This window comes from Lissotriton vulgaris, chromosome 5 (genome assembly GCF_964263255.1).
Source record: "Lissotriton vulgaris chromosome 5, aLisVul1.2, whole genome shotgun sequence".
Taxonomy (NCBI): Eukaryota; Metazoa; Chordata; class Amphibia; order Caudata; family Salamandridae; genus Lissotriton; species Lissotriton vulgaris.
Window position 1 is genome coordinate 813,307,130 of NC_141693.1, and position 24,303 is coordinate 813,331,432.

General features: G+C 44.3%; 1 protein-coding gene across 3 annotated transcripts in view; it reads left to right on the top strand.

The window, feature by feature from the left end:
* FAM149B1 (family with sequence similarity 149 member B1) overlaps positions 1-24,303 on the top strand; it is a 641,735-nt gene that overhangs the window by 291,584 nt on the left and 325,848 nt on the right. For all 3 annotated transcript variants that reach the window (XM_086922293.1, XM_086922291.1, XM_086922292.1), the window contains exon 6: positions 3,008-3,190. In XM_086922293.1, coding sequence (XP_086778419.1) covers positions 3,008-3,190 — 183 coding nt within the window. The remainder of the gene's footprint in view (positions 1-3,007; positions 3,191-24,303) is intronic.

A 24,303-nucleotide genomic window follows, 5' to 3' on the forward strand; every position in this document is an offset into this window, starting at 1 on the left:
ACTGCACCCTGCCCACAGGCAGGGCCTACTTTTGGGGTGACTGACATGTAAGAAAAGGGAAGGTTAGGGCCTGGCAAGTTGTTACATTTGCCAAGTCGACATGGCAGTCCCAGACTGCACACAGGCTCTGCAATGGCAGGCCTAAGTTACATTTACAGGCTGTTTGCGTGGGTGGCACGATCCAGTGCTGCAGCCTACTAACAGCATTTGATTTACAGGCCCTGGTGAAGAAAATAGAAACCTTCTCAGGGGCCTCACTGATAAACCTGGTCCTTTTAAACCAACAAAGAAGAGATTGGCACAGAAGCTGTAATATAAAAATAATTCATTTATTAACCTCAGATGAGGGAGACTACTCACACAGTACCCTCAGAAACTGTATGAGGAGTACAGAAAACAGGATCCTTATATATGCTCAGGGTTACATAGTCAGCATAAAACCAAGGGGAGGTTCTGGCTCATTTAAGCATGCAAAATGACTAATATGGGCATGCAAGATCTGCTTGCTCAACAAAGTGGGAGTAGAGTTACTTCTCCATATATCAGCAAGAATAGCCTGACAGTTCTATAAGAGGAGCAGGGGCATTCTACTAGCTAGGCCTCTCTGAGTATGTGCAAGGCTCTGAAGAGGGAAACCGCACATGGCGAGCACATGGCTACCTAAAATGACAGCCAAATACAAAATGGCTTTCAGCTCATGCTAATAAATCCCTGCAATCTTTAACACTGGCACACTCAGTGCACTTTAGTAGGGACTGATAAGTAAATCAAATATGCCAATCATGGAAACATCAATCCATAACACAGTTTACAACAAGAACACTTACACTTTAACACTGACCAGCAGTGAGAAAGTGCGCAGAGACACTAAGCCAGCAAAAACAGTGTCAAAACCGGGAGGTCAGAAAGCAAAAACTCAGATGAAACACGCCAAAAGATGCCAAGTCTAACAGCCATGATTTCAAAAAATCAGAATAAGGTACTTTATTAGGACTCCTTTGATGGCCTTTAGGCAGTCAAGTGTAATAGCTGCTACTTGGACTGCCTGTGTCTCCTGTGGGATCTGCCCATCTCACAAAATCCTGTGGATCACAGCGGTACACAGCCTGCAGTTGGTGTTTTTTAAGAGCATGGTAAGGGGAAGCAGAGCACAGAAAAAGCAGATCCATTATTATCACTCATGATTTGCCCAGCCTTACTTGCCAATACTTGATGTAAAATAACTTCAGTGAGAATTCAGTTTACCTTGATAGAGTGAAATGCATTTAAGAGATGAAGTTTGCTTATGTTTTCTCATGTACAATGTGATTATGCATTGTGTGTTAAATCAGATCTGTTGCACTAGCTGTCAATCCGTGCATGTCATAAGGTTACTTATGGGCAGTCCTTGTATTTCTGACAACACACTAAACATGCTGGAACTTGTAGGCCCATATTTATAATGGGGAAAAGTGAGGCTGCTCTATGTTTAAACTTGCTCTTCAAAAGAAATGAGCAATGCAAACCTCTAAGTATAGTTCAGTCACTTCACCTCATTGGCCAGAGTTAGACCACATTATAAGATAGTAAGGCTTCATTGTGCATGTAAAAGCAGTGTTAAACTAATTTATTTCTACAATACTGTTAAAAACGGAGGGTCTTATTTACAAGCCTCTTGCGCCGCCTGTGCGTCACTTTTAATATGGGGGAAACTGATGCATCTGCGGCGCAAAGGCCTTGTTAATAAGCCCATGACTATAAAGGCTTTCCAAGCGGGTAACAGTGAATAATTTTATCAAAGATTATACAACTGGAGAACTGCACTTACAAGTAACTAACTTTGTTTGTAAATTACCTCATAGAAAATGTACAAGAAAAAAAAAACAATAGACTCAGGAGAAAAGTTGATATACATTATCCGATCAGACCACTCATCCAACTTACCAGACTTTACTGTGACACGAGAGAGCATTAATTCTGATGGCAGAAGAAGTATCGGCAACAATGGGAAGGCATGTGTTGCTTTATCTGGGACCATCGTCTTGGGTAACAGTGGATAACAAGGTCTTGGAATTGGTGTGCAAATATTGTCCTCTCCACTTCTGCACTCTCCCTTCTACTTAAAACTCAAAGGGCTATCTGCACTCATGAAATCTTAAGCACCTCAAAGACTATAATTCAGCAAGACTTGAGATGTTAAAATGTATTAGAAAAAAGAATAAATGCACCTTAGTTTATTCATCCATTTGTGTCACCAAGCGTACCTATGAATCTCGGGTAAAGAGCCCACTAACCAGTTTCCCTTTTTCTTTTGAGTCTCAAGCCTTCTCCAAGAAAATCCACCAAGATGAGGTCACTATTAGCGGCACCCTTCAATTTTCATGATGTGCACTTTTATCCCCAGTAAATAATTTGTTGCTCATCGGACAATCCAAGGCGGAGACTATCTTTCTTCAACTCACGTGTGTTGTCCACCTAATCATTTTGTTTCTGTGAGGAAAGTAAACTCCAACACCTGATTTTATATATGCCAAAGACGAGAACTGAACTGAGCATATTCTAGAGCGGATGTATGCATGTATATTCTGTTTGTTTTCTAAATAGTTCTGGTTGCTGCAGCTGGAGGTTAGCTTTAAGACGGTAAAGAATGTTTTATCTAGAGGTTCTTAAGTGCTTAAAGAGTGATCGTTATCCATGTTAGCAATAAGATTAGTTGTGAGCCTGCCAACTGGCAATCTTCAATTTTTGTAGAAACCCAGTCATTCTAATCTCAGGACATAGACCATGTTGTTATTTCCCTGTGCTTCAATTTAACACCATTGCTTTTTGTTTCTTCCATTAAATACTGACAAGCTTTGATGTACTGTCATTAACAAATGCGTTCTACTAGCAAGTTAAGTAATGGTATCCTGAAGACTCAGGGTGCAGACACTTTGTCTTTTAAAGTGTGGGTGAGTGAGTTTTTTATGTGAAGAAAACAGTATATGGGTGCCTTTTTTGTTCTTGAAGGATTTGTTATGTCTTTCAGGTTGAACGTTCTCGGTACCAAGGCTCCCTTTTCTGTTACAACTGCTTATGACGATGACATCCCTGGGAAGCCTCACCCTGGCATCAGTCCTGTTGTACATATTGAAGAAGAGGACGATAGTGAGGACTTGAATGTATCCGAAGGAATAATGGAGGAATATTTGGCATTTGACTGCAGGGACATGTAGGTATTACCATCTGTTTGCCAACTTTCCAATGCATAGGTCTCAGCAACAAATGACTGAAGAATGAACCGCTTTCTTGAAGTTTTATCAGCTGTCCTTTTGTTAATGTCATTTTCAATATAAACAGAGAATCATAATGAAGTAGATGTTAACCAATGAATCGATACAGCTAGCAGCTAATTGAGCTTTAGTCTGGAGTCCAGGGCTGTTTTGAGACTTAGATTAGCTTCGAGGGCCGATGAAGAAGTACAGGTGAATGCAGGATAATAGTAGAATGCGTGACAATAGAGGATGGCGTATATGTGTGAACTACGCCCTTCCCAAAATGGGATGATGGACGAAGACAGTGGTTTTTAGATTTATATACATTTTGTCTTCATTGTTCTCGGCATTGACTTTCCCCAGAAAATTGTATAGATTACCCCAAATGTTAGTACATTGTCTTGGGTTGTCAGGTTCGCGGGTTAGTGATTTCTCAGATCTATCTTGCAAGTAAAGGACACTCCAGCTGTGAGCATGTGAAGGAGTTTTGTTTTCCATTTCATGCAAATTAGAAGCCCAGCATGTTTGGAATCAACAACGTGATATTAATTGGAGATCTTTCAGTGGGTCCTTAAAGCCTGGGTTGCTGCATGGAATCGGTTATCATTTATTTATTAAATAACACCAATAAGACCCTAGTGTAGAGCAGCAGAACCGCTTGTCCTCAAGATCTGTGTCACCTTATTATTATTCCTTCACCTGGAATCATGTGCAAGGCTTTCTTTAGAAAGTTTCTAATCGGAACTTGGGGGGAACCTGGCGCTATAAATAAAAGAGTTTTGAGCTGTGGCTGCAAATACAGGACATTTTAAAGTACCTACTGCAAAGACTTTGGTATATCCTATCGCAATTTCAATTTTTTTAATCGATCCCAACTTATATATTACCTGACCATGACTGTTTCAAGAAGTTATAAACATTGGAGGCTTCGGTAATGAGCATAGACTTGATTTTTATAGCTTTTAATACAGAATCATTTTATCTATGTATAGGGCTCAGAGTGTCTTTAGTTTATCTGTATAATAATTTTCAAGCAAATATCGAACCCTTGATCTTCAAGTCTGAGGTTAAGTTGACAGTTTGTGGTCCATCTTTATTGTACATATGCTTTGTGTTGAAGTTGTGTTTGATAAGCAACTATTTCAGTTCAGAGGCTTACGTATTTCGAGTCTGTTATTGTGTCATAGAAGATTGCCAGGCCCATCCCTTTCGTAGATTGAATTTCTTTTGGATATTGCATATGAGAGGTTCATTAGGCACTGGGATCAAGAGGAGGTTGCTTGTTTTTCAGGGCACCACTATCCTTTGTTGTCTAAATTTTAGCAGTACATTAGTGCATGTGTTCTAAATAGACTAGATGCAGCTCAGGTATTTTAAGTACCTACTGATTGATTCTCGCATAGAAATAGATGCAACTATACACATAACATCCAACACTAAGAGATGTCAAATACCTGTAATCAAATCTCATCTGAATATTATATTCTGAGTCCGATTGTAAAACAGTTTTTCTACTATGGGAGGATGAAGGTAGGCTCTGCTCTCCTGACCGCTCGGACCATCCTTCTAAGGAATGGTGTTTTCATGATAGCTGCATGCTACATTTGGTGTACGTTAGAGGTGTGCAGGGTGTTAAGCGTTTGTAGCAGCCACAACAGTTTATTGGTGTAAGAAGCTTTGGTATCTAGCCTGTGATAGTGAATAGGACTTTTGGGCTGGTGAAGGATTTTGACCCTTCAAGTCACAGCTTGAGATACTTTCCAATCTTTCAAAAAATCTACCTTTCCTGTGATTGGCCTCTGTTGTAGTTGAAACTTCAAACAACAATGTTTTCTTGATTTGTACTTTCCCAGAAATTATATTCCTGATTATCTTTTCTGTCCTGGCTCGCTCGTCTTCTGCTTGATCTAAGAAGAATTGCTCTCCTGTGCCCAGAAAGAATATGTTACAGCTGCTAGACATCCCCTTCTCCAACAGTTTGTACTGTCATTGCTACTTTTTGCATTTAGTCAAAATGCTACTTATGGCATTCATATGCAAAATGCTTTTAAAGATATATGGATCAGGGGTACTTGTGGGTGAAAATGTGGGCTTTGTGATTGTTTGAGTGACGGTAATATGCAAGCATCTTGCTTCAGGAAGGAGTTTAGCTTCTCTGCCATATTCTTCATAGGAGGTCTGCTTTTCCTATTGGTCTGATGCTCGTACAAAGCTGAGCGTTTTGTGCTTGCCCATCAGTGAAGTGATCTAATCTGAGAAATTGGGTATACAACGTTTACAACAAAGTTTTTACCACGCACTACCATTACAACGCAGGCATTACCACGCATACCATTACAACGCATTGCGCTGGGGGGCGCTCTAGGATAGGGAATAAGTATAATTTTATATCCAACACCTTCCCTAGTGTCTACGGGGACTGGAGTTGGAATATAAAATTATACTTACCACTATCCAGCACCTCTAAGCGCTATGCGTTGTAACGGTATGCGTTGTAAATACCGCGTTGTAATGGTATGCGTGGTGAAAGTATGCGTTGTAACGTCATACATCCGAGAAATTGTTATCAAGGAAAAATGTAAACACTGTATTTAGCACTGTGCATTTGAGGTGGTAGTCTGGTCAAACAAGTGTTTAATACTCCCATCAGAGGTTAATAATCTAAAAGCAGCATATCCTTTGTTGCAAAATGACAAATTTGAAAATAACAAAAAAGTCACATTTTTAAACATCCACGTAGTCAACACCAACTTTAAGTTTAGTACAGAAAATATACCTTGTTAATGTTAATGCATGCAAATTGCAGCATGTCGCTAGGGAGTTGAGATATGTGCATGTATGATAACCGTGTTTTTACTTCTAGGCAGAAAACATCCTTTGCCGATCGATTAGTCTTCCTGGCTATGTTTCCCTGGCTGTGTGGATGTTTGTGTGTGGTGTGTCTTGGTGGTAGATGCTGTTGGGAGTAATATGAGAGTTCACTAAAGGGCTAATGAACACTGTTGGATGTAGGAGGGATGCATTTAAAGTGTGTGTAAGCACGTGTAGGAGGGATGCATTTAAAGGGTGTGTAAGCACGTGTTTTCATGGTATCAAGTGTCTGATTTCATCCTTTTGAGTATAGTGACTAATCGCCAAAATAGCAATGTGGCCCTGTATGTGTTTCCATTACATAACTCCAAAAGAGTGTTCCCACAGCATATCAGTCCTGTTAGTTCATGTGGAAACATATGCAGAAACCTTTGCAGCAATTTCATCTCAGGCATGCAGCAATCTGCTCTTGAATAAACACGAAATGAACATGATTATAACTGCTACCCCAATTACTCTTAATCACTTTACCAGAACCTATGCAACCTATTAAAGGTTGAGGCTCAATCTACTCATTCGGGGCTGAAAGTGGCTATTATTAGCACAATCTGGTGATGAGCCTCATCTCCACCTGAACGCTTCCAAGGGCGGAAAATTCCAGGTTGGCAGAGCTCTGACCCATTCTGTAGCCACAGTCAAAACCTGCACATCTCTATTTGAAACACAAAATGATTGGTGGGCTGCTGCGCTGCTAGAATATAACTGCTTTGGAATGCCTTGTATCACTCTACTCCCCTTAACCCTCCCTGCAAGTCCACACCTGCTTTTAAAGTTCTACGCAGTAATACCAAATACTGCACAATAAAGTTGGGGCATACTGGATGATATGTACAGGGTGATGACTATGATCATGACTCCGACCTTCCTCCTCACTATGCTCTCTCCCACTCGGGTGACCATGTTGAATATGGCCTTCCAGTAAACTCTAGTCAGAAGCATGAATTGGGCTACAACGCACATTCCTGTTCCCACAATATGAGATGTGCAATACATTCTTTCATTTCTACCCTCATTGTTGTGGGGAGTACAAAACTCTCTTCACCACTTTTGACTGGCTTTGAGTCGAACATAGGGGAAGGAGGCGCATGCTCTAGTTAGGTCTCACCCAGCGTTTCTGCGCACATGCGCAGCTCGCTCAGCGAGATTTATTGTAGATGAGAAGTTTTAGAAAAGGGTTTTAGAAAAGGGTTTTAAGCCCCGCCCCTTTATGGTAAACTGTGGCCTGCCATTGGAAATTAGGGTTTTTGGTGGATGCCATTTTGCCTCCGAGCCGGACTCGGTGGCCTGCTTTGTGTCTGTCGCAAAGGAGTTTCTTATCTTTATGGGGCCATGTGTTTCTAAACACATGGCCCCATAAAGACAAGAGATCGATGCTTGTTTTAACATTGCACTTTCACTTTCACTTAAAGTGAAAGCACAATGCTAAAATAAACACACTGCTGTGTGAGTAATGGCGACAGCTTATTCCTTTGAGTGAGGGCTTGTTCTCCAAAGCAACCGGTCATGTGTATTTGTGACAAATATTTTAAACATACAGCTCCAACTAAAAGTATGTGCGTCGAACGCAAAGATATCTGTTAGAGGAAAATGCACTATTACGGGTCTTGCAGTTTGAGATAAACTATATTTTTTTGAGGAAGGAACTGAAATATCTGACTGACAGCGACACAAAGTGGTTTTTAGGGACGAAGTAAGAGAGTGTGCACAAACAGACGGAAAACCACTATGAGAAAAACAAAAAGATCCCTAGTGTTGCAAAAGTCCCAGAGGAAACCTCACAATTTCACTTTTTTACGGCGCTGTCTGAACATAAAATAAGATTTTTGGTAAGTGGACAGGAGGTATTGTGGTGAGCTGTGCCCTTGCAGGGGGTGGGCCATCCTTTATCCAGCTTGGGCCATTAGCCTGGCTGCATCACTGTAAGCCGTACTGCCCAGACACTGACAGCTTGCACCGCCGCCGACTCCATCAGAGGAGAGCCCGCCTCCCCCCAGGGAAATTCAATTAAGAGTGCCTGTCTCCTCCACCAGCCAATGAATGACACCATCAAGAGCCCGCCCCCTCCCCGGCAACATGTCCGCCGAGCCCTGGCTCGCAGGTTACTGGAGAATTACTGCCCACTCCTGTAAATGACTGGATCAGGCCTTGTCATAAACACGGCGACAGCTCCTGGAATTAATCTCTCACGACCTTATTGATTGGGACGCTCGGAAATAATAAGGCTTCACTGGTGGCAGACTAATGCCCGGGGAAAAGGGAACACATACACACATACAATGAGGATCGCTCCATTAACACCTCGCCATGGATGTGCCCTTTGACCTTTTCCTGGAAAAGGGATTGGCGTTCTAGCATGCAACCAAATATAATTCTAAAATAGAAGCCGACAGCCGGTTCACTTCAGTAGCTGTTGTCATGGAGATCAACTGCCCTGCGAAGGAATACAAATTCTGAATGTATTTGGGATGTTTCTTGGTATTTGTATAGCTCAACTCTGTCATTTTCATGGCCTCGTAGCACTTTTGCCTACCTGGTATGTGAACTCCCACGAGGGAAAAAAGTGATAAGATTTTTTTTGTAAAACAAAATCATCAAAGGAAATATTATTAAGTGATACTACTTTTACATTTATTAAATAATGTGTTTTTTGTAGCTCCTCAAAACCCACCATTGCCCTGTCAAAAGCGCTCTCAAAATGATTCCTCCTATTTACGGGCACTCGGTGTATTGAAACAGGAAGGACAGTGTGCTGAGCCGGCCTTGTTACCATTCCAGCTCATGGCCTCTGGATGACCGTACCTCACGCAAATAATTCAACTCACTGAGGAGGCGGACACTTGCTTAGGGGCACAGACACAAGAGAAAGTGTTCTCCAGTGGCTAAAATGTCAAAAGCACTAGCAGAGCACCAGGATTCCGACCCCGGCATCCATATGTGGCCAATCGGTATGTCCTGAGGACGTACAGCACTTTAACTTCGTCTCACTACAATAAGTGTCAATATATGCAGTGCCATAAAGGGAAAAGACAAGTGCATGTACCCACCAAATTTAACAAAAGGGTGGAGCTAGTGGTGCGGTTAGGAAACAAACATTTCATTACAGCTTTACAACTGTGCACAACAATACAACAACAGTTCGGTCCTCCAGGGTATTCTGTTTGTCAATGCATGTTCAAAGCGTAACTTTAAAAGCAACTTTTACAATGCAATAGGTCTCGCATTTACGCTACTTTGAGCTATTGGCATTGTAAATGACAATGCCTTTTATTTATGTTTTAAAAAACAAAACATAAATAAAAAGCATTGTCATTTACAATGCCAATAGCTCAAACTTGTGTAAATGCGAGGCCTATTGCATTGCAAATGCTTGTTTCTTTGGCCGCAGGGGAAGTAATTTGTGGTGTTTGGCCTGCAGCAAGAAATGTGTTATATTCTGGGTCCCTGATGCAGGATCCGCTTGCAGTTGCAGCCCACTTCTGGCCAATGCAGACCCACGACGATGTACTTGCAGACCAACACTGGCCAATCAAATGGCACGTCATTTGTACTAACATGACATGTTATCAGCCAGAGATAGGTTGCTTGCAAGTGTCAATTCCATGACAGTTTGATCCCACCTCATGCCAGTGCATATATGTATGCAGTCTGGGTGCTTTTTGCAACAGGAGCTGCAGTTGGAGACCGGGAGACCAACTGCAGTACTGGTCACTCATGAATTTGCTCTCTGAGGCAGTCCTCTTCCTCTGGGCACTCCATTTAAATTCGGTGTCTGCAGCCAAAAGCTCCATGTCTGGGGAAGCTGTCCTCTTCCTCCATCTTGTGCCATGCCAATCCAGGGGATTCCAAAATGGATCCGACTTTCTCACCTTTACTTTTTCATATACGCCGCTCTCTCTCTCTCTCTCTCTCTCTTTCTTTCTCTCTTTCTTTCTTTCTTTCTTTCTTTCTTTCTTTCTTTCTTTCTTTCTTTCTTTCTTTCTTTCTTTCTTTCTTTCTTTCTTTCTTTCTTTCTTTCTTTCTCTTTCTCTCTTTCTCTTTCTTTCTTTCTTTCTTTCTTTCTTTCTTTCTTTCTTTCTTTCTTTCTCTCTTTCTTTCTTTCTTTCTTTCTTTCTCTCTTTCTTTCTTCCTGGACCTCTCACTGCATGGTCCACTCCGAGGCCTCTGCGCATGCACTAGATTAGTGTGATGTCAGAGCCAAAAAAATGCAGGAAACCAATACACATGCAGTTGGGCACTTAGGCAAGGGTGTGCACCTGTAAACCATACAGTGGACATTCCCGCCCAAACACCATAACAACGGAAAGGCCAAGGATTGAATGAGGATTGACACGCCACACTGTGCCCCACACCAAAATGTATTTCCTCTGCAGCGGGCCAAAGGTTAAATGTAAATGTTGCCGCCATTTTTCCGTTTGTCCTTTTCCTGGACATCTCTGCTGTCCTGCTATGTAGCTTAGTTTGAGACAGAGGGTTTTCCTGCGCTTCAAGTCACCTTTTGCTCCCAGCTTCTCAGCGTTATGTAGAACTGTCAGCCTGTTCGAACCGATGTCTTTGTTGTTGGCCTGTCTCTATGATGCTTGCGGGTCATTGGACTTGGGGAAATTGACTTTCTGTGGGTACATCGGATTTCATGCACACGCCTTCTGTGGATGTGTGACCATTTGTTGTGTGCCTCTTTGCATGCTGTGCACCAAAGTCAAACACATGGATTTCCCAATACTTATTCTACTTCCACGTGCTTTTAACTCACCAGTAGTAGACTTCATCTGCTGCAGTGCAGTAACAAGTACAGCAAACGCAGCTCGCAATCTTTGCCCACGTACTAGCCAGCTGTGCAAGCCCTTCTGTCATTATCAGAACAGCTGTAGGAAAGGTTGAAAAGCTAGAAACCTTCCCGCATGCACAGAAAGGATGCTTCAGAATATTCGTAGGTAAAAGTTTAACGCACCCACGTGCTCGCACATCAGTACACAAGCCCCTCACTCAAGTCAAGTTCAAGAAATACTTTATTCGGTTCAATTTACAAAAACCATAAAAGTACAAAACACATGAAAAATGGTCCATAAGTCACCAGGCAGCATAACAATGATAAAATACAGCATAAAAAGGGAGGGAGTACCCATTAAAATATGCAATACATGGTGGCCGCATTCCTGGTGGACTATAAAGCTGGCCGTGGATTTTGGCAGGGAAAGAATCGTTTTTAGGAAGTTGTCTTCCGTTACCTGGAGCGATTTAACTGGCCTAAAACCTCACAGGTCTGCGCCGTACATAGCGATGGCAATACATTTAGCAGCATATACTTTTAAAACTGCCTCAATGGGCTTCACCCCTAATTTACGTGAGAAGCCCAGCCCCTCACTCTTATAGCAAGTACAGGACAGACAACAGCCAGAGCGTCCCCTGCAGAACAGGTGAGGCATCTGGGCAAATCTCCCTCACAGCAGGCGAGGAGCACTGTCAGTCCATGGGATTCACTCACACTGAACATGAGCAGGATGAGAAGCGCTAACTTATACGGCAATGATGTGGCGCTCGTCTCAAGAACGGTTAATCATCCCCAAACTTTCTTGAATTTCATTTTGTCTTTAATGAAACGCTTGGATTTAATAGTAAACCACAACAACTATTTCATAATGACTTACGGCCCTCCCAAAACAAAAACGAAGAATTATTGGCTATATGAATCAAAGCAGGCCATAACAAATACTATTTAGCTTTTCTATTCAATTCCTCTCTGACTTGGTCACCTATTTTTGAGTTAATAAATCAACATTTTATCAAAACAAATGATGCAGTATTTAGATTTGCGCACAAATTGCGACAAAAAACCTGTCAACAAACTATTAGCTATCTATAAAGACAAGTGTTTATCCGGGGGGTCTTATGGGGTAAGTATCTAGGACTACTCGAATCGGGACAGAAAACGATTTATATGTAGACTACTGTCAGTCCCAAGAAGCACTACTTCTATCATTGGGCATGAGGAAATAGGATTAGCACACACGGAAGACGCACACGGCCTAGCCCCACTGATCCTGTGGATACATTGTTGTGCTAAGCAGGGAGCTTGCCTGATCAGAGCCTTTTTAGCAGCCTGTTTACTCTTGGACAATGTGCAATATAGACCATTGCTTGCATATGTTAAAAGAATGTTTTATTAAATGGGAGCCCCAGAAATGTATAGATGACCCTGGAGTCGATTGTTATGAGTTGTAAAGATTAGTGCCCACATGCATCAAGGTAAATTGCATTCGCAAACGGTGCGAATCGCAAAATTCGGGCGTTTGCGAATGCAATTTCCTTTTTTTGGGATGCATAAATTTATTTTTTTCGCAATTTAAGGAATCGCAATTATGTTGCGATTTCTTAAATTGCGATTGCATTTAAGAAATCGCAATTTGTGATTTCTTAAATGCAATGCATGAATATTTTTTTTTGCGAATTCGCAAATAGGAAGAGGTAAATTACCATGAAGTTGAAGTTCATGGTAATTTGCTAAAACGTTCAAAAATGCACAAAAGTGCATTTTTGAAAGTTTAATTTTACACACACACATGCCCTTGGGGCATGTGTGTGAAAAATGTTCTTAAAGTTAAATTTCAGGAGTGCAGGGGGGGGTCCTTGGGACCCCCCCCCTGCACCCTTGAAATAGCATTCTCATTTTGCGATTCCTTAATTGCGAATCGCAAAATGAGAATGGCTTCTCATTCATTCCTTAATTGCGATACATTCCTTAATTGCGATTCGCAAATTGTGAATCGCAATTAAGTAAAGTTAAGGAATCGCAAAAAATATTGCGATTTCTTAATGCATAGCATTTTGCGATTTCTTAATTGTGATTCCTTAATTTTCGCAATTAAGAAATCGCAAAATGTAACAATGATGCATGTGGGTGTAAGGCCTATATGTATCAAGCCGTTTGCGAATTGCAAAGGCCGAAATTCGCAGAATTTAGGTCTTTGTGATTCGCAAACGGTCTATTTGCATGTTTTGGCATGCATCAAAAATTCGCAAATTAAGGAATCGCAAAAATTTGCGATTCCTTATTTTGCCATAGCATTTAAGGAATTACAATTTTGAGATTCCTTAAATGCTATGTATGTAGCATTTTTAAATTGCAAATTTTGGTGAAGAAATCGCAAATTAACACAAACTTGTAGTTGATGTTAATTTGCGAATTCTATTAAAAATGCACAATTTGGCATTTTTGAAGGTGGCATGTGACGCACACACATGTACATTTCAGGGGTGCAGCAGGGTGTCCTTGAGACACCCCTGCACCCTTGAAATAATTCTCAATTTGCGATTAGCAAATTGCAAATGGCAAATTGAGATTAATTTCACAATCATTCCTATGGGCCTCCTGGCCCATAGGAATGAATGGGAAATTATTCCTTAAATGCGAATTCGCAAATTGCGAATTCTCAAATAAGGAAGATTAAGAAATCGCAAAAAAAATAGCGATTTTTGACATACATCCCATTTTGCCGCTTTCTAAATAGCGATTCCTTAAAAATCTCTATTTAGAAATCGCAAAATGGAATCTTGATACATCTGCCCCTAAGTAAACATAGGGGCTTTTAGAACATTGCAAGGAGGTATGGTGGGAATAGGCATCATCTCTGTCAAACATCCTTGACTACTCCATTATTTGCACAACTTCAGGACCAGAACCGTATTAATCACTCATACCGAACCCTTGTCAGCTTTTCCTCATAATCCTGTTCTAGGCTTAGCACTGTGTACTTTATCACTGCTTTTCCTATGCAGGGAACCTTGCCTCGAGCAGATGTTAAACATTGGCGCTCCCTCCCTTTGATTCTCCTGGGACAGGCAACCCTTGTTAAGATGTTGGCCTTACCTCGCTTTCTCTATGCGCCACAAAATACTCTGGATAGAATCCCTGACACTTACTTCTCTAATATTAACAGCGCTGTACGTACCTTGTTGTTGGATGGACACTGCATATAGCTCTCCAGAAACTATCCGCGGGATGGTATGACCTTAGGTCATATTATTCGGCGTCTCAACTCGTGGCAGTCAATCGTTGGGCTCACTGAGATCGGAGAGATCTGAATTTCAGCACGGATTGGTGGCTTATGGGACAAGGTGGATATCACAGGGCACTAAACACCAACCCCAGGAAACTGGGCCTTACTGGACTGACAGCATGTACAATTGCAATTTGCCATGCAGTCAATAAAAAACTGGGCTGCCACAATAACATCACGCGTGCAACTCCTCTCTGGGAACCCGAACAGTTGGCGCGACTGGGTTCGTTAAAAGGAACCTGTTTGGGATTTCAACAGTGGGGGACAAGTGGAACTCCAGTGGATTGGTCATATTTTGGGATTTACAAAAAGAATATGACCTTGCATCCACTGAAACATTTAGATATTAGCAAATTAGCCATGCACTGAAATCAGCAATACCTGGGGGTTGTCCACTTGCTGAGGCTTCCCTGCTAGAAGATAGATTGATACATGACCCCATGAGCAAGAAGGCCATATCCCTAATATATAAAAAAAACTGATCAACAACCGCCCAGATCTCTTAACGTGCCGCTGGCAGTGCTGGGAGGAGGACCTGGGAGAGTTATAACTCTCCCCCAATTAATACTATAGCCTGAATTCTTCCCGAAGCTGGTAAATATGTCTAAGGTCGCATTCAGGGACTTGGACGCGGACGCGAGGTACAGGAGAATATCATCCGCGTAAAGCGAAATTCGGTCCTCCCAACCATCCGTCCATTTAAGCCCCGGTAAGGAGAGATCCTGTCTTATCCAGGCCGCTAGTGGTTCCAGAGAGATGGCAAAAAGCAAGGGTGAGAGGGGGCATCCCTGCCTCGTTCCTCTTTCTAGAGTAAAAACCTCCGAAATGTTATTGTTCACCACCACCTAGGCTAAGGGCTTAGTATAAAGTAGGCACACCCAACCAATAAAATTCGGACCAAAACCCAGTTTCTTGAGAACCGCTATCATGTAAGGCCATTCGAGTGTGTCGAACTCCATTGCGGCGTTCAACGAAACTACCACCGCGTACGCCTGGATCGCGTTGCAGCGACCCAAAACCATGAAGACGGCGCAAATTAAGCGCAGTATTGCGGTGAGGCATAAAGCCTGATTGGTCCGGATGGACCAATGTGGTGAGCATAGGCCAGGATTTTGGGCTCAGCGTTTAACAAGGATATTGGCCTGTAGGAGGAACATAGTTCTCTCGGTTTCCCCTCCTTAGGTATTGCCACAATTGTAGCGATGTGCTGGTCCCTCGGCAGTATCCCCTGTTCGCAACAGGCCTCAAACATATGTTTCAGGTGTTGACCCAAGCAGTCGGTTTGAGCTTATAAAGCTCAATAGGGAGACCATTGGGCCCGAGAGCCTTTCCGGACCTAAGTTCATTAATCGCCTTGGCCAGTTCCTCCATTGTGAGCGCAGTTTCCAGAGACTCTCTATCGTCGTTGGAGAGGGTGGGCAGTTTAATGTCAGCTAGTAGAGCAGCCTAGTCCTCCTCCGGTAGCTTAGACCCCTTGCTGTACACCTTTTGGAAGTGCGTAGCGAACTCCCTGATAATTTTCTGAGGTTCAGTTAGGAGGGTCCCTGCATCGGTCCTAAGCTCAGACACCACCCTCTGCGCCTGCTTCTTTTTGTCCAGCCAGGCTATCAACTTGCTTGATTTGTCCCCTTGGTCATATAATCGTCTGTCCCTGTCTCTCGCTAAAGTCCTAGCAGCATCTGTAACCAAAGGTTTGTATTCCGCCGCTTTTAGTTGCATCTGATGTAGGAGTATCGGACTGTCAGCACCCTGGGCCGCCTCCTCTAAAGCAAGAAGGTCCTTCTCAATAGTTATAATTTGTGCCTCCCTTTCCTTACGAAGGCCAGCGATTGTGGAGAGGGCTTCTCCCCTCAGCACCGTCTTAAAAGCCTCCCAGAGGACCACGGGGGATTCTACTGTCCCAACATTCTCTTGAAAGTATAGGCCGATCGATAAATTGAGTTTTTCCCTGGTTTCAGCATTATGTAGAAACCAGGCGTTTATAGGTGCCACACACCCTACCCTCCGATCCCCAACAGTGAGATAAGCCCATATAGGGGAATGGTCCGAAATACCCCCCACCAAATGTGTGATCTCTCAGATTGTGATATCCTGCTGCAGCGGCGTAAGTATATAATTTATCCTCAAGAAAGTGCGGTGTGGGCCTGAAAAGAAAGTATATTGTAGTTGGCTCGGGTGCCGAAGGCGCCAGAGATCAGTTAAGCCGAACGCCTCCGGGAGGCTGGGAAGCCACATGTGTCCCGGCTGTAAGGTTTGAGGTGGGTGTCTATCTAGATCGCCCGACACTACTGCATTGAAGTCCCCGCCCACTAGGAGTTGCCCCTCAGGAAGGGAAAGAAGAAGCCTACCCAGATCTCCATATGACTGGGTCTGGAGACCTGGCGGAATGTAAATCGTCACCAGGTTGAGTCTGCGTCCCTCCCATTTACCGGAGACCGCTGCGAAGCGTCCCAGTGGATCCATATCTGAGTGGTTAATGGCAAATGGAAAGTTACGGCGCAGTAAGATCCCCACCCCACGGGATCCCAAAGTAAAGCCGGCATGAACAGCCAATGTGTACCCCCATCTGTTTAACGCTTGGCAGGTATTTCCGACTAGATGGGTTTCCTGCAAGAGGACAGCATCTGGGAGGTGCCTTTTAACAAACTGAAGCTTTATACTTTCAGCTTGTCCCCAACCCGTTCCAGCTCAGTATTTTAAGACTCTTATCCCACTTCGTAGCCATTGGTAGTTGTTAAAGTAGCATGCTTGAAGATCTTCTGCGACTTTCAACCAGCATATCTGTACAATCCCTGTTTGACCATTCCAACCCCCCCCTCCAACCTTGCCCAACCACATCACTGAACCTTGAAAATGTTGTCCCCCCACCATCCCCCCCACCCTGCTACCCAGCCACGTAGGTCTCAAACTACCCACATCCCCAATTAGCAGAGAGCCTGTCGCCCAACACACCCCAGGAGAGAAAAACCTCCCCTCGGATAGCTAAGCGCCCTCCCCCTCCATCTCCGTAATCAACTAAGCATGTGCACACGAATTCAAGTATTGTTTCCTGACACCTATAACTCACTCACCCCGTCTACCAATTGCCTGTCCCGCTGTTTTCACAGCTGGCCTGGGGCGCCCACCCGGTAGGGACGAGTAGTTTAAGTGAAGACCAGGCATTAGCCCAAGTTCTCGCCCTATGCGGTCCCCAATAACCTTCCCACCCATTGATTAGTGCCCTTCAGAGAGGGAGGGGGGGGATTCTCTCACCCCAAAAGCATGAATAAATTATATACATTACAACGCAGATCGCCAGGGTCCATGTATTCAGTCCTTCCATGGAGCAGTGTTCACTAGTGTCTCTGGGTATCACCCATATTAATATTAGGACTGGCCGACCTCGATCTCCAGGAGCGCTGACATGCTCTATCCATATCCGACCTGCCTACCAGTGATCCCGGTGAAGTGGCCTGATTCTCCCTCCATTCGGCTCTTCTTGATTGAGCGGACAGCTGCAACAGTTCTTTATCCAGCTAGTCTTGCACTTCCGACGGCGTGGTGGAGAAAAAGGATTTGCCTCCTGCGATAATTTTGAGCTTAGCCGGAAAAAACATCATGTATTTGATTCCCCTACTCCGGAGCGCTGCTTTCACTCAACCGAAGGAGCCTCTTTCACGTTGGACCTTGAGCGTGAAGTCGGGAAAGAACCCGACAGTGGCATTCTCATTTTGCAGGTCTCATCAGCCTGGCAGCCTGCAGGATAGCGTCTCTGTCTCTATAATTGAGGATCTGCGCAATGGTTATCCTCGGAGGCGCTCCCGGTTTGGGCTTAGGGAGCAGCGCACGATGCGCCCTCTCGATGATGAACATGTTGGAGAGACTTTTAGGCTTGAGATAGTTAAGGATCAAGTCTTCCAGAAAACGATCCATACTGGGCCCCTCCAAACACTCCGGAACGCCCACCACGCGGATGTTGTTCCGGCAGACCCTCCCTTCCTGGTCCTCCAGCTTCAGGGCCACCTGACGATGCTGATGCACAAGTTCCTTGACCCTTTGTTCGAGTTTCTTGGATGAGGCCTGGAGTTTCTGTATGTTTGTTTTATTAACTTTGGCCTTTTCTGATGTCTTGCTGGGATCCGCACGAATGAGATTTATCTCAATCAACATCTTGTCGATTTTTGTCTCCAGGGTGGTCCCCAAGGTCTGGATTGCAGCCATAATGGAGGGCAAGGAGGGCTCAGCAGGCGTGGAATGGTCCTTCATCGTGGAGTCCCGCACACCCGGACAGCAGCCGGCCCGTCCTCTTCACGGCTCCGCTTCGTTACCCCATGAGAGCTAGCAGGTGATCAAAGGATTCAGCCTCCACGACTCCCACTGTGCTTGGTAGTCGTAGGCACTCGTTCCTGCCCTCACCGCACCACATGCGGTTTTCCGTCTACTCCGTTCCAGCCTGGCACTGGACCTCCGGTCCCAGCCACAGGTGCGTACTACTCGATAACCGGAGCACTGTCTTGACCTTCAGCTTCCATTCAGTGCCTCCAGTGCAATATTACAGCCCCCTGTGTTGCAGGACCGCTCGACAGTGCCCACGGCCGCCACCAATACTCCTGCTGCCTCCTCTCTTGGGGTACCATCACCGCCTGGTCTATCGTCGTCCCGGGCACCACCTCTACTCTATTAGCCCTACCAGATAAAGGCCGTCCACCTGTCAGACAGGCAGGGGTCAGTGCAGCCAGGATGGGTAGGATGGGCAGAAGCTGCAGTGTAGAGGCGCTTCCTGGGTGTTCCCCATAGAGTCCTTGACTTTGCCTCGCAGGGCCCCACCGCAAGTTCTGTGCTCCTTTCCTCACTGTAGGCAGGCCCGCGACCGCTCCCTCAGTCCTGATTTAAAAGGTCCGTCGGGCCGGCGGACACCGTGAGATCCGGCCTCACTCTCTTATGTGGCACTTCACCACCCAGCGCCGTCCAGCCGCCGCGCCCACAGCCGAGGCAAGTGTCCGCCCCTCTGGTCGCCGATCTCAATGGCCATCGCCACCTATTCCAATTAGACTGCCGCACTAGGCTGTCCCAGGGCCCCAGCACCTTCGCCACGCATGCCGCCTTTGTCTGCCCTGCTGCTGGCCATCGCTCCTCTCGTTGCCCCTAAGTGCACTCCTGCAGGGTTAGCAGGGGAACGCCAATGTCCGGGCATAAGTGTACTCCCCCGTATTACGCGCAGGCCCCAATGCCGGGACCTATCGTGGGCGGAGGAGGCGGTCACTCGATACACAGCCTCCGGGACTTCACAGGCGGTTCCGTGCTTCAGACTCTCCGCAGCGGCCGAGGTGAGTGAGAACTTCTGGATTTCCGTCTAGGGTGCCACAAGGGTTCTCAAGGCAATCCCCGTCATTATTGTGTGTTACATGCAGGATTTTGGCTGGATTTTCGAGGATTTAAGGCTCGGCTCCGGCGGAGCTTAAAACTAAGCGGCCAACTTCGCTGGCGCCTAGCCACGCCCCCCAAAATACATTCGTAAAATATATCCACTAATACATATTCATACATGCCACCATGGTCATTTGTATTTGTTGACATCTTAGTCTGAAATTCTTATATCAACCACTTAAATGTTATGTTTTGAAATCCAGTTCACTTCCACGGGGCGGAGGGAGTGGGAGTCAGGGAGGGATAATGCTAACCTCCTTCTCTTTAATGCACTCACAATGCTCTAAACAGTGTACCTCTAAAAATTGGCACTATTTCATGACAGAAGGTTAGTATTATGCATGTTTAAAGTCCTTAAAAACTAGTTCTGCAACATGCTCTACCGGTCTAAAATAAAATTTTCTAAAAAGTTATAATTTGATCTATCTGCTGCCTTCAAAATGTCACTTAAGCTTCCTCCTGCTTGAAACACCTTTGATGCCAGTGTTCCTCACATAGAATATGATTTGAATATATTCAGATCCTCTCCTGCCTCACTCATAGCACCTTTCACCCATCTTGCAATCGTGGCAGCAGACACTGCACCGTATGGCTTTTCATAGGTTATCAACAAATGATCCACTCCTGCACATCTATGTTCACTCACTCTACCTTCATACTCCTTAATACACCTCATCACACAGAACTTTGGATGTTCATCGAATCTAGGGTAAAATACTGATTCCTTCATAGTCTTACTTTTCCTTATCTCAAACAACACCCCATGTGGCTGATGTTTATGCTTATGGATTTATAAAGCGCATGGCTGCCTGAATGCTTCCCAGGTATAAGGAGAAAATACAGTCATGATGCAGAAGTTATCATGAGAAGAGCCAAGTTTAAAGTTGTATTCCTAAACGCTACATGACACCTCCAATGCTCTCACATCCATTGAAAGAAACATACAAAGCAAAGTTGCTAACTTCCATGACAACTGCTTTGTCAAGAAATAAGTTTTTCCTGGCCAGTTGTCAAATAATGAAAACAATTAAACCAACATCCCATAGAGTATTGTGCCCTGTGTTTTTTTAATACGTACACCCTTCATCAATCTACATATTAAGGGACTTCTTCCCACAGACTGTCCACCTACAAGTGAATGACCTGCTGCTATCACTTTCCTATAGCAGTTCACTGTCCTTTAACTTAAACCTTTACCATACAATTCTGATAAAAAATTTGCTATCGCAATCTCATGAATCTCAACGGGATCCAAGTCCCTTTCCATGCACCATTGTACCAAATATCCAGGCACTCACTTACCTTTTTTTTGTTCCAGGTGCACATGCCTCGTACAACAATGCCAAAGCCTCTCCTGATAACTGAGTGAATCTTTCTGATCTCCTGAAATTTTCAAGACTAGAAGGTTGAGCACCCTTGACTTCTCCAGAGGATGTTCTTCTCCGTCTACACCCTGTAATAGCCCTAAGCATGACTATCAATAGAGGGTCATCTATTGCTAACGCCATTACTGACGGATACCAAGCCTGTGTCATCCAAAATGGTGTTACTAACACCAATCTGCATTTTTGCTTCCTCACCTGCATCAAAATCATCTGTATCATTGAAAACGGAGGGAACACATAACCCCTCATGTTCTGCCAATTGAGAGCGAAAGCATCAACTGCCTAGGCTCCTGGATCTGCTTTCCAACTGACATACTTTACTAGCTGATTCGTCCAACGTGATGCGAATAAGTCTACTTCCAGCAGACCCAATCTCCTTTGAATCACGTAAAAAAAATTGTCAACAGGTTCCAGTCACTGTCGTTTTTCAAAGACATGAGTTTCAGTCTGCTGTCAAATTTTCCTTTCCCAGCAAATACTGAGCCCTAATGTTTTTCTTGAGATCAATGAAAAAACTCCAAACCTCTTTCGCTGATTCTGAAAGTCTCTTTGACCTGCTGCCCCCTAACTTGTTGTAAGTTACCGCTTAAATTCTGTCCATTTTCAACAGCACAGTTCAACCTTGAACCAGTTTCTGGAAACTGTGAATCGCCAACTCTAATGCCTTCATCTCCAAACAATTGATATGTTCTGTCCTTTCTGACAATCTCCATCTCCCTCCTGTCTACTGTACATGTAATCTTGCACCCCATCCAAAATTGCTCGCATTTGTCTCTAAGAAATAGTTTGGAGTCTCACCAAAAATCGATCTGCCATTCCAAGCCTGAAAATGTTCTGACCACCAATTTAATACCTCCTGTGCTTCTAATGTTAATTTCACCTTGTCTCCATCCCACAAAACTATGGCTAAACAAGATCTCTTTACTCATTGCAATGCCTTGTAATTCAGTGGTCCTGGAAATATTGCCTGAACTGATAAAGACAGTAATCTGATGACCCATGGAAACTCTCTCAAGCTCATGTCCTCCTCCTTTATTATTCCTCTTGCTTTATCAGAGTTATTTTCCTCTCTGGTAACTGCAGCTAAGTTTTCATTGTGTCTATTACAAAGCCCAAAAATGCTATCCTTTGCAATAGCTCTCAAATCGACTTCCCTAAGTTTATTACAAAAACAAATGCTTTCAAGGTGCGCTGTACCATAAAATGTGTTCCTTCAAAACTTCTCAATTCCGATTCATGATCAGACTATCGTACAGAGAAATTATTAACCTCCCTACTCTCTCCCTGAGGTAACTACTACTGGTCTCAAATCCTTTGAGAGACACCAAGGTTATGATGAAAGGCCAAATAGCAGAAACATGAATTGGTATAGCTGCCCATTAAATCAGAATTGCAGATAGTTATGACTTTCTTATGCAATTGGTTTTGAAAAATATCCGTCCTTCAAATCTATCTTCATCATTCAATTCCTATCTATAAAAATGTCTTCCAAAAGATGGATTCTTTCCATCTTGAAATGCCTCTAAACCACATAAATAATTAAGTCTCTCAAATTTATGACTGGCCTCCATCCTTAGTCCTTATTCCTCACTATAAAACTCGCAAAACCTTCTTGATCCTCCGTTAAATGTACAATGGCTTTCTTCTCTAACACTCCAAGAACCTCTTCTGCCACTATCCTCGGCACCTCTTCTTGGAAATACATTGCTTTAGGTTCCTTCCTCTAAAAAGGAATTACCCAAGCTCTACCACATAACCCTTTACAGCTTTGAAAACCCAAAGTGCCTTTGTTATTACCTCCCATGCACAGTGGAAATGCTTCAGTCTCCCTCCTATGTTTTTCTGGGTAGAACCAAAACTACTCATCATACCTTGTCCTGAATATGATCTGCCTGGGAACCCTGAGCCTGTCCTTTCCTCCTCTCCCTCTATGAGGGTCGAAACTTCCTGAATAAGAGCTTCCTCCATAACCACCTCTTCCTTATCCATATCCTCCCTGTGTATATGGTCCTCGGTAGAATGATCGGCCGAAAGTCTGGCCCCGCCTTCTGGCACTGCCATATACATTTCCTTCCCCAAATACTTTCCTCATAGAGGTATGCACTTCGTCAAGGGCTGTAAAGGTTCGAACATGTTTCCCCAAGGTTTTCACTAACCCTTCACCAAACAGAAGTCCCATGGACTCCTAACTGGATGTTCGAGGCATATGGGCTGCAGATGGTACATTATGAATAGATCGCCATCTGGTGTTGGGCTCGGATGATTGCACTTTGTTTTTCTCTTGGAGAGTCTTTTGTCTCTTGGTGACTCCTCCCTTGGTTGGTAGTGCGCATGGGCATCGGCTCCATCCTTAGATTGTTTTTTTCCGCCATCGGGTTCGGATGAAGATCGAGACGCTCCAGATCAACTTCGCAAAAAAGTGATTTTCGGCGCGTATTCCCTTTCCAATTCGACGGTATTGTTATTCGAACGCGTTCATTTCCATTCCGACGCGTTACAAATTCAAAATAGAAGAGAAAAACTTGGAACTACGTCGAAGAACAGGAGGCCTTTCTCGACGCAGTCAAGCCCGGAGTCCATGGAAAGGACTCCATTCAAAAAATGTCCAACGTGTGGTGCTAAGTTCCCACACAAGGACCTACACGAGGTGTGCAACCTCTGTCTATCGCCTGAACACGAATCCAGGGACTGCGAAGCCTGCGCAGCATTCTCCTCCAAGCTAACGATTAGAAATCGTCGAGCTCGAAGACACGAGGTTTCCAGAATGCAGGCAGAAGCGATCCCGGAGCTGTTCGGAGACGAACAAATCGAGGAAGAAGAGGACCAGTCGGGGTCGGAAGGGGACCAGTCGGAGGCTGAAGAACTCATCGAGCTACAAACCGTGAGTGACGACGTCCCCTTACCGAAAAACCGACCCCGTGCGGTAACGACCCCGCCCTCGGGCCCGGTCAAACCGCTGAAAAAAGTTTCCGACGCCCCGCCTTCGGGCCCGGCAACGAAACCGAAACTGAAACAGAAACACTTGGACTCCCACCATGTCGGATCCGAGAAAAGGGCGACATCGACTTCGGCACCGAGGCTACATACAAAGGACAGCTCGGGATCGAAACATTCCATGTCGAAACATAAATATGACTTATCGCCCAAGAGACACTCGATACCAAGAAAGTCGGAATCGAGCAAACATTCGGTTTCGAAAACAACAAGATCTGACGATCGAAAACAAAAGCACCTCTCGGAACCAGGACCCTCGGTACCGATTCAGGAGCAACAGACAGATCCCAAACAAAAGATCTTGTTTATTGATCCACAAACTGGGAAAGTGGTCACAAAGAAGAGAAAGAGTGAACAGTC